The sequence below is a fragment of the Lynx rufus genome, unplaced genomic scaffold (genome assembly GCF_022079265.1).
Source record: "Lynx rufus isolate CCGP_SWC_20201006 ecotype Redwood Valley unplaced genomic scaffold, mLynRuf1.p SCAF_7, whole genome shotgun sequence".
In the NCBI taxonomy this organism is placed as follows: domain Eukaryota; kingdom Metazoa; phylum Chordata; class Mammalia; order Carnivora; family Felidae; genus Lynx; species Lynx rufus.
The window spans coordinates 30988141-31007411 of NW_025814889.1; the positions used below are offsets into that span (position 1 = coordinate 30988141).

Consider the following 19271-nt stretch of genomic DNA (forward strand, 5'->3'; position numbering starts at 1 on the left):
CATGACTTGACGAGATGTGCCAGTGTTTCTGAACTGGTCTAGCAAGGTACTCCAGGTCTAGTAGGTGCTCAGCAGATACTGCAAGGGACTAATGATCCCATCTCCCGTAATGGTCCAGAAAAGTCTAAAAGCCTGGCGATATTGCAAACCACAAGCCAGTCACAGTCAAGAATGGCCAAAACAAGAATTTTAGATTCCTCAAATGTTTAAAGAGATACTATATGGAAGGCATATTCTCGCAAATCTACTTTGGATCCATAAGGTCAGTATCACCAACCACAGCTCCCACTCATCGCACCTGAATCCTGGACCCACGCTCAAAGAAACGACTAGGTGACAACCTAACAGGGGCAGAGCTTAACTTTGTTATCCTGTAAGGCCTTAAGGCCCTACCTAATTGAAGGTTCATGACACCAAGGGCATGCTTTACTTGCTGAAATCTACAAACATTTCCAAAGAATCAAACCAGAGAGAAAAGCCACAACAATTCTGCCAGTGGCTTTTTAAAAAATGTTTATTTATTTTGAGAGACAGAGACAGAGAGAGACAGAGAGCGAGTGCAGGGATGGGGCAGAGAGAGAGAGAGAGAGAGAGAGAGAGAGAGAGAGAGAGAGAATCCCAAGCAGGCTCCATGCTGTCAGCACAGAGCGCAATGTGGGGCTCGATCTCACAAACCAAGAGATCATGACCTGAGCTGAAATCAAGAGTTGGTCGCTTAACCAACTGAGACACCCAGGTGCCCCTGCCAGGGGCTTTTAGGGGCAGAAGGTATTAAAGAGTTTACACAGTAAATGTTGACCATATTTATTATTTACCAGGAGTATATATATAAATTCAGCACCTTAACTACACTGTCAGTCAAAACTATATATATACACACATATATATGTATGTGTGTTTGTATATATATATATATATGTGTGTGTGTGTGTGTATACACACACACATATATTTTAAATATATTATTTATCAAAATCTTACAAAATTTTCTATTCATTTACTTTTATATTTTTATTTACCTTTATATTTTTATGTAGAATATACAGGCTCTGACCCACTTAGAATGCAACACAAGCACACCACCTCTGAGAAGCCCCTCCTTCCCTTAATTTAGTCTATCTCCTCAGCATCCCATTTAATTCATAGCACTCTATGTGCAACATATTGTGTGCAGTCTGTCAGGTAACACCGAAAGGGAGGAACCTGGGAGGTAAATTACAAATGTCTGTATCCCAAACATCTCCACAATTCTCAGCACCCAGGGGCGTCCAGAATAACTGCTGGGGAGGGGCATGAACAGCCACAGAAGTGTAAGATGAATATGGACAAAATCTTTGGGCTTGTTCAAAGAGTTCAAGCCCTTGAATATTTCACAAGGCTTAAACATACAAACAAAAGGAAAAAAGGAAATGGAAGAAAAAGAGAATAATTAGAAATAAGTATTTATCCACAGCTTTAGTTTCTGTTAAAAATAGGGTGATTTTTAAAAGTTATGCTAATGCAGCTTGCAAAACCCAAAACAAAACTCTTCTGTACCAGAATTATAATTATACAGAATTTAAGTCATTTTAGTGGATCCTCCCTTCCCCCACAGGCCACATGAGGACTTTGTGAAATTTAGAGAAAACCCTCATTCCTCAAGTCGCTGACTACCAACTGCCAGAAAATCACCATAATTGTCCACGTCCATAATCACTACTTTGATGGTACTTCTAGGAATTGCATAGTCCCTAATTCGTACAACTGATACCCTGCGTCCCACAGTACCCCCTAATTCTACTTGCATTTCTCCCATCCCCTCCTCAATCATGTTTAAGAACTCTAAGTGACATTAGACTTAAAACATTAGACTTTAGATTTGGAGTGAAAATTTTACTTTACCATTTCTCTGCCTAAGTGCCTGATGCAGATCCAATTTATTACATAACCTTCCAAAGACTAAGCAACTATTGCTATTCAAACTTTGTACCTGGTATTAAATGACCTATTAAGTAGCAAAGCAGAGACCAGAAAAGAGAGGCAAAAGATACCTGTTATTTGGTTGTTATGCAGATTTATTTGGGAGGAACCGTATTCCAGTCATGATAATCAGTAAGTTCTAGAATGACAAACTTTTCCTTTTAAATCACATTTTTCTTCATGAAAGACAAAAATATACTTTTATTTTTTTAAATATATTTCAAGGACACCTGGGTAGTTCAGGCAGCTAAGCATCCAAATTTTGACTTAAGCTCAGGTCATGATCTCACAGTTCCTGAGTTCAAACCCTGCATCACGCTTCACACTGTCAGTGCAGAGCCTGCTTGGGATTCTCACTCTCCTCTCTCTGCCCCTGACTCTTAAAATAAATAAACTTATATTAATTAATTTATTAATTTACAATTCCAGAATTATATGAAGCCAACATGAAACTATAGCAGTATTTTTTGTTGATGGGTGGTTTACAATTATGTTGGATACCACTATTAATAACCTTTGAAAATCTATAAAGGTATTTGAAGGGAATTTAGAATAATCATTTTCTATTCTGATTGTGTTTAAATCAGCAAATGAATCTCATCTAAACAAAATTTAGGCAAATTTGATTTATAAGATTTTAGAATTTAAAAACTCCATGGTAAAGTTTACCTAAAACTGTTAGTCCTTCATCTGAGTTGTTGGATGTGCTTTAAAGTTCAAAGTATGGTATCTTTGAACACACTCTTTAATTCAGACTTCATCCTATTTCCTCTATTTGGATTGACATTACTCGTTACTTCTAAGTCACTACATTTTAGTCTGAGTTCATGCACACCCAGGAAGTCCTCCAGACTCTTGAAGGTAGTATTCATTTCATTTAGATACCTGAGTTTTTGTTATGAGCTGGGTTCAGTGGCCTGCTGGTGTTTCCTTTGCCCCACGTGCAGTTGGGCACCAACCCTGGGAAGGTTAACATCACCTGAGGCTGGGCTAAGCAAACCTCTCTAAAGGGTAACGAAGAATTTCAGTTAAAACAAGGGTAAGAAAATTCAGGCTAAGATTAGTTTTTTTGCCCAATGATATGTGTTCGACTTTTAAAATTATAGCAAATTTTTAAAAAAGCTAAACTGAAAAGCACCCGCCATCCTGAGACGTCACCAAAAGGAATTACAAACGAGACACTTACCAAAGTATTTTCTTTTGAGAACAAAAGTTTTCAAAGCTCTGTATTCCTAAGGATTCAATCATGTAACCCCTGTACAGTCTATTAGGTAGGACTAATAATAAAAGACATAAACTGATACAGAAAATTTAGTTTTAAAAATATTTGCATTACAGAAATGTATATAATATACACTCATTCATTGATTCATTCATTCTATGAACATTTATTGAGTCCTTTGTATGCAGTTTCAAATATATATTCAAGTAATTACTACACATTCACAGACCATATGAATTATCTACTTATTTTCTGTTCTGTAACAATACAGTAAGTTTAGAATTTCCACATTTCCATATATTCATCTATGTTAGTGGAACACACTAAGGATTTCCCAAACACTTCCTTGGGTGGAAAATACAACCAACACATTTTTTTTTAGGTTTTATTTATATAAGTAACTTTTACACCCAATGTGGGGCTCAAGCTCACGACTCTGAGATCGAGTCACATGCTCTTCTGACTGAGCCAGTCAAGCACCCCCAACAAACATATTTTTCAATCAACTCCTGCTGCTGCCTAAATTACACAAAATCAACCAATGAAGAACTAATGGAAAGAGACGAATGAAGCAGCAAATAGAGACTAATCAAACACTTATCCACGTTGAGAGCTGGGGGTGCCTGAGGAAAAGCTCTAGAACATCTGGAAGTTAATTTAAAAATGGCTTTTGGATTCAGGCCTTGATAAAGTCTTCCAAAAAGTTGAAAATGCATCTCACAACAGGGCTCCACATAAATCCTCATGAATTTGTATTAATAGTTGACTGATATTCCATCACTGTTCAGGAGCAAGAAAGAAAATAATACCAATCTAAGACCACTCTACACCAGTAAGATTGGTACTTGAATCCATGGGTTTGGACTGTCTACAGGACAGGAGAGCCAGGTGGTTGGGACAAAATAAAAAGATGAGTTATCATGCCAAGTTGCATTTAAAGCAGGATTTGGAGCTTCTGTTAAAAGGCTAAAATCAAATGAAATACCAAACAGCTCAAGCAGATTTTGACCACAGTGTGGCTAGCTCGTCATCAAAGACACAAAAGTTCAGTGCCTTGTGAAGGGAAAGACATTACAACAAAAGCAAACATACTGTGCTGGAAGATTATTTGTTCGATAACTACCAAGGTCTAACATAGTTTTCCCTTATCCTCATATTTCTGCAGAATATTTAAACTTTCTCTAAGGCTAAAATAAATATATAAATAAACAACCCCCATTACACATTACTTCTACAAACAAATTGTGGTTTCAGGCAATGTTAATCAACAAAAAGAATTAAACAAGAAGTCTTTAAAATTAGCCATGACCTTATTTATGGCTTCATTAGTTTCAAGATTTCATTTGTTGGGTTGTTTATGTCACCTCAGCCTTTAATTTAATTGCTGCATCTCTAACTATATTAGAATAGCTTAATGAATGGTGATTGCTTGTTTTTACCCACCAAAATTTAACATTTGCAGAACATAGAACAACCAAAGAACCATTTAATTCACCCATGTATTTCATGAAGTTAGGTTTATACTTTTAGCAGATCTTCTGTTAGAAAAGTCAGATGTGAACCAGTATGACACTGTCTGATGTAATTAGGAATGAGGCTGAAATGGGAGGTCTTAGAGGTCCATAGACACCATGCCGAGGGCTCAGACGCATCATGGGGACAATGAACAGCAATAAAATAATTTTAACCAAGGGAATGAGATGTCAGCTCTTTATTTTACATAGAAAACTCCAGGTATTGGGAAAAGCAGGGATTTGAGGAGAATAAGACTGGAGTGGAAGCAGGGAGATGAGTTAGCAGACTCAGAGAAAAGATGTGGAATTATTTAGAATGTAAAATTGGTAGGCCTTGGTCACTGAATGGGGGGAAGGGCAAGGAGGCTGGCTGCAAAAGAATGGTTTATGTGTTGAGGAAATATATGGATGGTGATGATATTCTTTGAGATTAGGCCCATGAAACTAGAAGAGGTGAATTTGGTTTTGGATAGGTTGGGTTTAGGTGCCTGAGAGACACAGGAAGATCTGCTCCTAGCTGGTAGTTAGCTCCAAGGATCTGGGGCTTAAAGGAGAGGACTGGGCTAGTGCAGATTACCCATCACCAGTCCCATGCAGTAGTTAAAACTCTATCCCAAAGAACCACATAGGGAATAGCAGTGGTCCAGAGCTATTTCCATTAGCAGGCAAGGAGAAGAGAATCTTAACATAAAAAGAGAAACGGAGGCAAACCATTAAGAGACTCTTAAATATAGAGAACAAACTGAGGGTGCTGGAGAGGTGTTGTGTGGGGGGATGGGCTAATAAGGAGGGCACTTGTTGGGACAGGCACTAGGTATTATATGTAAGTGATAAATCACTAAATTCTACTCTTGAAATCATTATTACACTATACATTAACTAACTTGGGTTAAAATAAAATTTAAAAAAATAAAGATATTCTGTCTTCTTGAACACAGACAGTAATGTCTCTTACATTGGCTGTAGCAATGTTATTCTAGACATGTCTCCTGAGGCAAGGGAAATAAAAGCAAAAATAAACTATTGGGACTACATCAAGATAAAAAGCTTCTGCACAGTGAAGAAAACAATCAAAAAAACTAAAAGACAACCCATAGAATGGGAGATGATATTTGCAAATGACATCCGATAAAGGGTTGGTACCTAAAATATATAAAGAACTTTTACAACTCAATACCCCAAAAATAATCTGATTAAAAATGGGCAGAATATATGAACAGACATTTCCCCAAAGAAGATATCATGATGGCCAACAGATGAGAAGATGCTCATCATCACTCATCACCAGGGAAATCCAAATCAAAACTACAATGAGATATCACCTCACACCAGTCAGAAAAGCCAAAATCAACAACACAAGAAACAACACAAGATGTGGAGAAAGGGGAACCCTCTTACACTGTTGGTGGGAATGCAAACTGGTACGGCTACTCTAGAAAACTGTAAGGAGGTTCTTCAAAAAGTTAAAAATAGAACTACCCTACGATCCAGTAATTGCACTACTGAGTATTTACCTTCAAAATACAGAAACGTTAATTCAAAAGGATATATGCACCCCTAAGTTTATTACAGCATTATTTACAATAACCAGATTTTTAAAGCAGTCCAAATGCCCAATAGATGAATGGATAAAGAAGATGTGATATAATATACAAAATGGAATATTATTCAGCCATAAAAAAGAATGAAAGCTTGCCATTTGCAATGACATGGATGTAGCTACAGTGTGTAATGCTGAGCTAAATAAGTCAGTCAGAGAAAGACAAATACCATGTGATTTCACTCATATGTGGAATTTAAGAAAAAAAAAAAACAAATACACAAAGGATAAAAGAGACAAAACCAAGAAACAGACTCTTAAGTACAGAGAATACACTGATGGTTACCAGCAAGGAGATGGGTGGGGGATGGGTGAAACAGCTGATGGGGATTAAGAGTACACTTATCATGATGAGCACCATGTAATGTACAGAATTGTTGAATCAGTATATTGTACACCTGAAACTAATATAACACTGTGTTAACTACACTGGAATTAAAATTAAGGGTTAAAAAAAAAAAAGAAAAAGAAAGGAAGGAAGTCAGAAAGGAAGAAAAAAGCCAGAGAGGAAGTAGGAAGCAAGAGGCAGTAGTACGATACACAGAAACTCAGAGGACAGAGTTCCAGGAATGCCACCGAGTGATCCCAGGTGGAAAGAAGAGGAGTGTTTATTGGCTCTAGGAGGCCATTAGGAAACTATAATTATATTGTAGTTCTGGAGGTCAGAAGTCCGAATGAGATGGGTTTCACTGGGCTAAAATCAAGGTGTCAGCAGTGTTATGCTCCTTTTGGAGTCTCTAGGGGAGACTGTTTCTTGCCTTTTCTAGCTCCTAGAATCCACTTGCTTTTCTTGTCTGGTGGCCCCTTCCTGTCTTCAAAGCCAGCAGCACAGCATCTTCAGATCTCTCTGACTCTCCTGCCCCCTCCTTTCACTTATAAAAACTCTTATGATTCTATTGAGCCCATTGGGATAATCTGGGAAAATCTCCCCACTTCATGATCCTTAACTCAATCAGATCTGCAATGTTCTTTTTGCTGTACAGAGCAACACATTCAGAGGTTCCAGGAATTAGGGCATGGGCATCATGGAGGGGGAGGGTAGACTGCAGTGTCTACCACATGAAATGCAGGTGGTAAAGAAATGTGGGAAGGAAGACACAGCCGTCTATATCAAATCTAGATTAATCTTTCAAGAAGTTTGGATTAGAAGTGAAGAGGAAAAATAGGGCAGAAAATAGCTAGAGGGTAAAAAAGGATTCTTTTTTAACAGCATGATAAAGATATCTGCATGTTAACCCACTGTGTGGGAGAGTGAGCGGAGAGGCACAGGCTGAAGAAGGGGCTGAGGAGGACTGATGGAGCAGGCTCCTTGCAGGGTAGGGTTGGGACTGGAAGAAGGAGAGTGACCTACAACAAGCAGGGAGAGAGAAGGAGCCTGGGCTTGGATGCAGGTATGTGGTAGTTTTGGACAGGAGAGGCATGTTGAAGGGAACAACAAAGTTTGGGACATTTCCTGAGGTGAATGGAGCTGGCCAAGGTCAGAAATGGATAGCTTAAGGGCCCTGAGAAGGGGCCACGGTAGAGCACATTAATCAGCAATGGCACCAACATGCAAAACTCATGATGACAGGAAGATTTACCACCTTTGAGCACTGCTTTCTCACATTTCAAGAAAAGCAAAGGTGAATAATACAAAGCAAATGTAAGTAAATAAAGTGGTATTGACTTTCTGAAGAGCAAATACAACTTTGTTATGTGACCCAACATTTTAAAAAGAGCACGTGTTTAATAACTACCTATATCTAAGAAAATTCATTTTGTTCTATGTTTGTCAGACTTCCCTTTTGACACAATTGGATTTCAGTTTTAATGGGGGGAAAAAAAAACAAGTTCACAAAGGTCTTTTCTTTTAAAATCCACATTTTCTTTTTAGTGGTAAAATGCATGCAAAAAGCATATGATTATGGTATTTATGTTTCCATTAAGGTGTCCTGAACAAGCTGGGGGAGTCTAGCCTGCTATTTCCCTGCTATTTAGATTTACAGTGGCACAGTACCTATTTTATTTCAATTATACTTGAGGACAATGCACTCTTGGTGGCAAATGATTGCATGGTGACAGTCAGCAAATGCCCATTAGAGCTGCCTTTCTGTGGAGTTTTAACCACAGATTCCGGCATCTGGATATAAAAGTATGAATTGCCTGGTGTCCTCAAGTAAATAAAAATACTATTGACCAGCATTTCATCATTTCTTTATTAGAATTCAAAGCATACTAAACTTTTAAATGGGAGTTGTTGAACTCCCATGAAACTTTTGGTAAGTGTCAAGAAACCCTGATTAAAGTTTATGAATATCACACCTGTAAGTTGACCTTTTAAATAAAATGACTATTTAACCATAGGTTAACAATGGACATAAATGATTGCCAAGATAAAATGGTGCCCATGGGGTGCGTCGGTGGCTCAGTCAGTTAAGCATCCAACTCTTGCTCTTGGCTTGGGTCATGATCTCAGAGTCTTGAGATCCCTGCTTGGGATTTTCTCTCTCCTTCTCTCTCTGCCCCTTCCCTGCTCATGTGTACACACACATACACACGCACGTTCTCCCTCAAAATAAATAAATAAACATTTTTTTTAAAAGCTGTGCCCAATACAGAAATTATAAATTAGTTCACAGCTTCACTGTTAATAGACCTTAATATACTAACTTATATTAGAGTTTCAATTTCGTTTTATTTGTTTGTTTTCATTAGCTCAAGAAAAGTGCTTTCCAGGGGCGCCTGGGTGGCTCAGTCAGTTGAGCATCCAACTTCAACGCAGGTCATGATCTCGCAGTTTGTGAGTCTGAGACCCATGTCGGGCTCTGTGCTGACAGCTCAGAGCCTGGAGCCTGCTTCAAGTTCTGTGTGTGTGTGTCTCTCTCTCTGCCCCTCCCCTGCCCACACTGTGTCTCTCTCTCTCAAAAATAAATAAACATAAAAAAAAAAAAAGAACAGTGCTTTCCAAAGGGTGAATGGACTAACGGTTGCTTTACAGTCAACTGAGGTGCTTGTTGAAAATCTGGGTTCTTAGTCCTCAACCAGACCTACTGACTCCAAATATCTATGAAGGGAGGGCCACACAACTGCATTTGTGGGAAGCATTCCAGGTTCTTTGTATACATGCTGAATTGTGAAAAATCACTGTTCTAGAATGCAGTCTGTGACAGTTCTTAAGATCATGATTCCTGCCTGCCTGCCTTGCCTGAAGATAGCTTAGTGTAAGTAGAAATGCTAACATTTTAGACAAGGTTTTAGAAATTCAAGCCTCCACATCTCCATGGAGCTTTGCAAGCTTGGAATCAGCAAGAATTTCATGAAAGTAGAACACAAAGAACTTCAAAAAATTCCAGGAAAGCGCAAAATGAAGTCCTTCAAACTGTCAAAGGGCTGAAATCAGTTGAGAGATCACATTCTTACAGGACTATCCCCTGACTTACTCTCAAATAAGCCATTTTACAGTACCCAGCACTTATAAGTACTTACATTGAAGAAGGACTCATTCAGCAATGGCTTATACTGAACCCAGGAAGTCCTAATTTAAGGAGAAACTGTTCATGATGTGATGTATAGAGAATACTTAGAGACCAAGCTACTCAATGACTAAAATGGTATAAGCAGAGGTACGTGCACACACTTTTGCACGTATGTTACGTATAAGGAATAAAACCTAGGTCAATTCATTTCAGTGTCATCTTTGCTTGTTCCTGCAACCAGGAGGGGATGCTGTGCTTTCCTGAGGAAACGCCCATTTCCTAAAAGCAATAGCAACATTAAACATTTAAATAGGGCTTACAGTGGAGTAGGCATAGTGCTAAGTGCTTTATATGCATTAACAGACTTAGTCCTCCATAAGCCTGGTAAAGTAAGTGTCATTATTATCCCCACTTTACAGATGAGGAAAATGAAGCATAGAGTTTATACAGCTGATGGCAGATGAACCAGAACCAAACTTGGGCAGTGTGCCCCATAGTTCAGGCTCTTATATGTTACATTCTACCACCTCCTACTCTATAGTAGGATTGTTGATAGAGGTTAGGAGTTGCCAGGAGATAATGGTGTATCAGAGTGAAGAAGGATGTCTGCCAGCAGACATTTGATTGATAAAGTTTATTTAAGTAGAGGCTAAATAAAATGAAAAGTAGAAGAGCTAATTGAGCATCAGTGGAAACTTTTGCCCACTACTTATTTTCACAAAGTACTGTGGAAATGAATTGACCAGGGGATAGTCCTCCAATAGATAGCCTTGATCTAAGGGTGATCATTCCCTTTGGGCTCTTGTGTGTAACTTACTAGACTCAGAATGCTATTTGGCTCCATGAAACAGAACCTTGACGGAGGGTGACTTAAATGAGGGGCTCAGTTATACAGGTGACAAAGAGGGTGGGTATGCTAGGACTAGAACAGTGTTTCAAGGGGCCAGGTTGCATCTCTCTTCCTCCACATGGCCATCATCCTCAAGAGTGTTAGATAAACCCCACTTTGGAGCGTTCATTCAAGTTCTAGGCAGGAAGAAGGGAAAATGGCAAAGGGAAAAAGCTGAGTTGACTCCACTTTTTTCCAAAAAAAAAAAAAACAAAAAAAAAACAAAACCAAAAAACTGCTTTATAGAAAGTACCAGCTTAGATCCACTTCGAACTCATTTGCCAGAATGTCACATGATCACCTTTCACTGCAAAGGAGCCTGGGAAATTGAATTCTTATCTGGGCACACTGCCAGCCTGAACAAAATTGGGATTCTATTAAGTAAAGAGGAGGCGAAGAATAGGTATTGGTGAGGCAGGTAGAATGTCTTCCACAGTGGAGAGAAATGTATCAGAAAGCACTGGATCGGACTCTCAAGTACTCTAGCCAGCTGAAGATACAATGACCAACAGGAAATACAATCTTGCCAAACAAATAAAGCATCATGAATCATTTACATGGCTAAATCTTTGAGGCCCCTGGTTATAATCAGGATAAAATGTAACTACACCACTGTTTTTGTGATTTTAAGCCTTGTTATTCATATAAAACAGAAGGGAGGGGTTGGCTTCTCTTTAGCAGCAATCCAATATGAAAAGGGCATTAATAAAAAGGCATTTATAAAAAGTAGTAAAAATGACACTGTAACCAACACATATAGTCAGATGATAGTTCATGTGTGAATCAAATTAAACAAGCATAGAAATATTTCCAGATGTAGTATGAAGGTACCTTGTAAAAGAAGCATTTTATAAATAATATGTGGAAATTGAAAAAATATCCTATTTTGTCATCAAATTCACAGCATTTAATGAATTATCCCTGGCTATTTCCATGCAGCACTATCAGATCCACATTTCTGACTATAAGATCAAAACAAAATGATTAAGCAATGAAACTCAGAATACTGCTTTCTTACTAAACAATCAAAATCCCAGAAATACATGCAGGCTACACTTCAGATTGTCGACTGACTACTATACTCCCACAAAATCCAAAAATTTGAATAGTAAAGTTGCACCGGTTCACCAATTGGATATTTTGGTGAAATCCAGTGAACTGATGGGAGTTTCTTTATTGGCTATATTCTTTGTACAGGAAATACACTCTGAAGAGTTTCAAGTTTTATGATTTCATTCAAATGATTATTTTTAAATTAATATAATCATTTCTAGATCGCCTTATAAGTGTATCATTTCACTGTCTGGATTTAAGTCAACAAACGTGAAGGCACCAAGAGATGGTTTTTTCACTGTCTCAAATTACTGATACTTAAAAGAAGGTTGGACTTCAGGCGTAATTGATTCAATGATGCACCATACAGGCCAAAGGTAGCTGGGTACACACACACATAAGAACTGCAGAAATTTTGCTGAGAAAAGAGACAGGGGAATGGAGTCAGCCCTGGGCTTGTGGGGGTAGACAAGCAAACCCAAATGAACGTGCCATGGAGCAGCCACGACCGTATTAATGATTTGTGCAAGAGTTTAGATTTTAAAACACATTATTAGCCACATTAAATTAATGTTGTTCATTTGAATGTAATGGTTTTGCTGTTTTGTTTGTATTTAATTTGTAAAGATGTTTGGTTTTATAGTTGTATAATGGCTGTAAACAGAAGGAGTTTAGTCCTATTTTATTTTTATACATATTTAAGTAACATTATAATCAAAACTATTTAATTCTGTACTGCAGAATGAAGAGATTGTCCTTTAAAAGAGTCTTCATACTACTCAAGTCTGGGAAACACTTTTAAACCACTTTATTTCTGACAGAAAAAGACAATGGAGGTGATACCATTATTTCCAAGCCAAATTCATATTCTGTGACTGGTTGGTAAAGATGTACTTTACAGGTGCAGTAAGTCCCAAGTTCTTGTATTACTAATATAATTTCATAATGGTGTTTGATGGACATCTTGTCCTCTGCAAAAATAAGAATTGCAGAAAACTAAAAAGTTTCTGTGACCCTTTTTAAAGAAAAAAGTAAGTATATCTCTCCTGAGTTGGCAGTGCCTTAGAAATCTAGTCCAGTCACCATTTGGGGGCACAGATGCAGAGAACTTAAGGTCCCCAGTGGTACACACAGCTGTCAAGGCCATGCATGAGTGAGGCCGAAAGGGGCTTTTGAATATAGTGATATCTATGATGGGATTTCTGAACTGCTCACTGTCTGGTCTGACTCATCCCCAAGACAGAGCGTCCTCTGAAATGTTTTGCCAAGAGGCTTTTTGTTTTTGTTTTTTAAGTTTATTTAGTTATTTTGAGAGAGAAAGTGAGAACGTGTGTATCAGTGGGGAAGGCGCAGAGAGAGAGGGAGAGAGAGAATCCTAAGCAGGTTCTGTGCTATTAGCATGAAGCCCTACGCAGGGCTCAAACTCATGAATCTTGAGATCATGACCTGAGCAGAAAACAAGAGTTGGACACTTAACCAAATGAGCCACCCAGGTGTCCCCCAGTGGCTTTTTGATGGAAATTAGTGAGGAGGCTGAGTTGTAGTGTGGGGTCAGCACGGTGCAGAGCCGAGACCACAGGCAGGGATGCTGAAGCACAGTAGCAAATGGTGCTCTGAGCACATAAGCCCTTTTGAAAATTTGCAGACATCTTCAGGGGAGATTTAGACTCTTGCAGGGCACTGGGTTTTAGACTGGGGTTTAAACAATCGCTTCCGGCCCTCAGGGACTGGAGAGATCCCTCCTGACTCCCATCTTATATGGCAGGTGGGACTCCAAAGCCATGTGAACAAACCACTATAAGAACATCCCCTACTTTACCAGATATTTAAACTAGATGCAGAAGCTGTTGGGAATGATTCATATTTTTATCAGTGATCAATACATTAATTTTCTTTCAGTTCTTTCGAAAGTTACCAATAAGCAATGCCAGTGTTTCTGCTGCCCTTTCTCCCAAGAAAACACACTCGATGGGACATTAATGGCCTTCAAGTGTGATCTGCCCTTCTACACACAGCTTTTACAAGTACAGCAAAAAACAAGTAAGAAATTTCTTAAGAAAATGTTACTGTTACTGATAATGAACTTATTTTTTGAGTCTTGACACATCAATGTTAGTTAACAAGCACTTTGAATCTTCAAAGTGACCACACCAATGTGGTTTAAATAAACCATAACCTTTTATGTTAACTTATATTACTTACTCATCAGGGTCAACATCAAATAGATTTTCATAAAACAATGAAGAAAACCTAAAATCTAGCCAAAAGAAAGAAAGAAAGAAAGAAAGAAAGAAAGAAAGAAAGAAAGAAAGAAAGAAAGGAAAGAAAGAAAACAAAAATAATCTGACTAGATAGAGTTTTACCTTAACGTCTGCTTCCCCTTTTGCTACTCTTTAAAATGCTTCCTTCTGGGTTTGCCGGAAGCTTACCTGTTGTGTTTGCAAACCTCTATTAAAAATAGCTGGAAGTAAATAACTAAAACATAGGCTGCTTGCAAAATGTAGCAGCAAGATAACACGTGTGTGCTACAGATGAAATAATTCCAACTCCTCTGCAGTTTTGCAGAGGTCTATAAAGTGCAGTACCAGAGACCAGCGGCACAGCATCGGACCAGAAAACTTTGTAGAAATGCAAATTTTAGGCACTACTCCATTCCAGGTCTACTGAATCAAAAGTCTGGGGAAGGGTTAAGCAATCTGTGTTTGAAGAAGCCCTCCAGGTCATTCTGATGCAGGCTAACTCTTGAGAACCACACCTTTTAAGTGAAACCTATTTTGAATGTTCAAAGCCTAGCTCCCCTGGAAAGCAATGATTATAAGAAACTATTATAATGCATGATGAGATTAGCTATTGTTTATGACAATAACAGGCATATGTTTCAATTAAAAATGAATGATAATTATTTTCTTCATGAACTAAACTTTATAATGTGTTTGACTATATAAATGGAGAGGAAGAAAAATAGGTTTTTTAAATGTTTCAGAATTTGAAATAATATATAGCCATTAATAAAAATATAGTCAGTTAAATTCTGAAATAAATATGTAGCCGTAAATTGAGAGTCAACATTTCATTCCTTTGTGCTATACTAATATACATAATCACACCTATGGTCTGCGGCTATTAACAAGCAATTTGAAGACTGACTATATTAAACATCTCATTCACTAATTCTTTCATAATAGAAAATCATGTTACCAAAAAAAAAAAAAAATAGGTCCTTTAAATCATAAGTCAAACAAATCACGGCATTCTCCATCTGTTTAATTACCATAACTAGAGGTGCTGTTAGCAACAAAAGGAAATTCAGAATTACAAAGTAAAGGTTAGTTCTCCAGTCTGAGACCATTTTAAGAACAAGATGAAATATGTTGGAATCATTAGAAAAGCTGTCAAAACCTCTGCTCCTCTTTCCATTAGGCTTTGATTTGTGTAAACTCAATACTTTTAGACACAACGGCTTTCTAAAGGCCATTAATAAAAGGCAGCCGTGGTTTGAGAATTGATGAACAATCTACTCCCTTGTCAAAAACTATATAAAAGTTGATTTGGAAGCAATACCTTGATTGCTCCTGCAGCCTACCTGTCTACAGACGAAGGTTTGGAATTCCGTGGCTTCTTCACTTGGGCATACAGAGTATCCATCATATGCCCTTCTCTTGGGCTCTGGGGTCTGGTGTTGAGAGCCACCGAGCCTTCGTAGGAAGACATTCCCCCATACAGCAGCTCATCAGTACAACCCAATGTCCGATGAAAATCTTGGATTTCAGCATAGTCACGCTCTCGAGCTTGTCGCTCTCTAAATTCACGAGTTTTGGCTTGAATCCTGTAAAATTAGAACCAAGTTGAAACAAGAGAAACTATGTCTTTTCTAAGAACTGTATATACAGAAATATTCATCAAAATAGGTCATAAAATATATTTTATTTCATGCAGCTGTAAGAAGATTGATGGTATAAACAATGTTATATACATTTTGGATTGTCAAGGTAACGTCATGCATGCTCTGAAATAATCACTTCAGATAGCTTTTGTTCACGTCAGTAAGGCATAGTCATGGTTTACAACTTCATTTAAATTGTCACTTATTAATTAGTTTAAGAAATACGCCAGTAACAGATAGTTTTTAGGCACCCACTTGGGTCTTACTCATGAATTTTTTTAAGGCAAGAAGTGATTTTTCTTAAAGTTACACACTCACACACATGCTATATATTTATATATTTATGTGTGAGTGCATAATGTATACATCTTACTCATTATAAATATACCGTACACATTCAACATATTACAAAGACTAAACATAATCCACACCCATAATTTCTCTATTAATGGCAAAAGAAGATCTGTTTAATAACACCAGCTTTGATTTTATGTGATGTATACAGAATTGGCAAATCCTGAGATTAAGGACAAGAAGTCATGCATCCAATCAAATTCTAAAATAAATCTTGAGTGTGTTATAACTAAGAAACAGATCATAAATAACCACTTTTACTGAAGATTGTTTAAATATTTCCTAAGATTTTATTGAGCTACTTGGTAGAAAGTCCTTTTCAACCTATAATATACTGATATAATTTATATCCTAGGTTGATTTCAGCTATCTAAAAATAATTAAACTACTTTCAATAGAATTTTATTTTATTTTATTTTATTTTATTTTTTTTATGTTTATTTATTTTTGGGACAGAGAGAGAGCATGAACGGGGGAGGGGCAGAGAGAGAGGGAGACACAGAATCGGAAACAGGCTCCAGGCTCTGAGCCATCAGCCCAGAGCCTGACGCGGGGCTCGAACTCACGGACCGCGAGATCGTGACCTGGCTGAAGTCGGACGCTTAACCGACTGCGCCACCCAGGCGCCCCATACTTTCAATAGAATTTTAATGATTTTTGTTGGGAAAAGCATTTCTATTAAATATTTACAAATTTAAATGTATACTTAAAAGTGAAGTCTTATTTATATAAAGTAATATTTTAGACTGTGCTTAACATTTCATGACAAAGTTATTTGTTCATAAATGGCATAAATATATATACAAAATAATACAGAAAAGATACAAAAGCCACAGAAAGCATAAAAAATTAAAAAACAAACTATGGACCAATATCCCTCATGAATATAGAATTAAAAATCTTTTGCAAAATATTACCAAGTAGAATTTAGCACTATGTAAAAAAGATTATATAACATGACCAAGTGATGTTTATTGTAGTAATTCAAGGCTGGTCCAATACTCAAAAATCAATCAGTGTAATCCAACCTATTAACAGGCTAAAGAAGAAATCACATGATCATATGAATTGATGCAGAAAAAGTATCTGAAAAAATTCAATACCCAACATGACAGAAGCTCTAAAAAAACTAGTAATAGAGCATAACTAACTTCCTAAATTTGATAAAGAGCATCTACAAAAAACCTATTAGTAACATCATACATTATACATCATGGAGAAAAACTGAATCTTTTTTTTATTTTAAATATTTTATAATGTTTCTTTTTTTGAGAGAGACAGAACATGAGTGGGGGAGGGGTAGAAAGAGAGGGAGACCCAGAATCCGAAGCAGGCTCCAGGCTCTGAGCTGTCAGCACAGAGCCCAACGCAGGACTAGAACCCATGAACCACGAGACCATGACCTGAGCCCAAGTCAGATTCTTAACCAACTGAGCCACCCCGGAGCCCTGAAAACTGAATCTTAAGACGAGGAAAAGGGTAGGGATGTCTGCTCCCCCATAGTGCTGGAAATTCTAGACAGTGCAATCAGCCTAGAAAAAGAAATGGGTGGTACACAGATTGGGAAAAAAGAAATAAAACAATTCTTATTTGTGGATGACATAATGATATATTTGCAGGTCTACATACACAGAAAACCCCAAGAAATCTCAAAGTTTCCTAGAACTAAAGATCGAGTTCAGCAAAGTAACAAGATACATCATTAATACACAAAAATCCATTGTATTTCTATATGCTGTCAATGAAAATGGATGCTGAAATTAAGAATATGATGTCATTTACAAGCACTAAAAAATGGAATATATACATAAATATACAGATACACAGATAAACTAAAGGTTGGTTTATAGATATGTATAAACATATATAGATAAATCTAACAAAACATGCATACAACTTGTATGCTGAAAACTATACAATGTTGATGAAAAAAATCAAAGAAAATCTAAAACATGGAGAGATTTACTGTGATCATGAATCAAAGACTCAACATAGTAAAGAAGTCAATTCTCTCCAAGTTGAAATCCAGGCTTAATATAATTCCTATAAAAACCCCAGGAAGATTCTTGCAGATATAGACAAGATTATTTTCAAATTTATATAGAAAGAAAAAGGATAGAGTAGCTAAACAATTGTTAAAAAAAAAAAGGAATAATAAACTGGGAAAAATCACACTTCCTGATTTTGAGATGGAATATAGCCATGGTAATCAAGACTATGTGGTATCTGTGGAGGGACAGATACACAGATCAGAGGAACAGAATAAAGAATCCAGAAATAGCCAAGTATGGCCAACTGATTTCTTTTAATTGTGCAAAATCAATTCAATAGAATAAAGCATTCTTTTCAACAAATAGTGCTGGAACAATTAAATATTCCTATGCAAAAACAAAAACAAAACAAAACAAAAAACAAAGCACCCTGAATTTAAACATCATACGTTATACAAAATAACCCAAAATGGATTACAAATTTAAATGTAAAAATGTAATACTATAATACTTTAGAAGAAAATCGTTAGGACCTAACACTTGCAGAATAATTCTTAGAAATACCAAAAGCATCATCCATAAAAGAAAAGACAAATAAATTCAACGTCACCAAAACTAAAAGCATTTCCTCTCTGAAAGGCTCTAATAGGACAATGAAAAGACAAGTACAGACCAAGAGAAAATATTTGTAAACCACATATTTGACAAAGAAGTCATGTCCAGAATATATAGGGAATACCTAACACTCAACAATGAGAACAACAATCCAATTAGAAGAGCAAAAGACAAGAAGCAATTTATTTCTCTGAAAAGTATATGCTGATAACAAATAAGCAGATAAAAATGTTCAACAACAGCAGCCATTAGGGAAATGCAAATTAAGACCAAAATGAGCTACCACTACACACCTATCAGATCAGCTAAAAAAGTGAGAATATCAAATGCTAGCAAGGATGCAAGGAAACTGCATCTAACATACATTACTGGTGGAAATGTAAAATGGTACCATCAGCTGGAAAACAGTCTCGCAGTTTCTCACAAAACTAGACATACACTTACCATTCCATTCAGCAATTGCACTTCTGGGCATTTATCCCAAAGAAATAGAAACTGAAGTCCATGCAAAGACCTGTACACAATTGTTCATAGACACTTTGTTTCTTATATTCAAAAACAGGAAATAACCAAAATATGCAACAATAAGTGAATGGTCAAGCGAACCAAAGTATATCCTTATCAAAGAGTACCACACAGCAATACAAATGAACAGACTATTAATATACACAGCAACTGAAATCAATCTCAGGGGCATTATTAAACTATGTGGGAAAAAAAAAAGTCAATCTCAAAG

General features: G+C 37.0%; 1 protein-coding gene across 1 annotated transcript in view; it reads right to left on the reverse strand.

Moving 5' to 3' along the window:
- Positions 1 to 19271, reverse strand: part of PARD3 (par-3 family cell polarity regulator) — a 550937-nt gene that overhangs the window by 138629 nt on the left and 393037 nt on the right. Inside the window, exon 22 of the mRNA XM_047066308.1 lies at positions 15276 to 15518. Within this exon, the coding sequence (XP_046922264.1) occupies positions 15276 to 15518 (243 nt within the window). The remainder of the gene's footprint in view (positions 1 to 15275; positions 15519 to 19271) is intronic.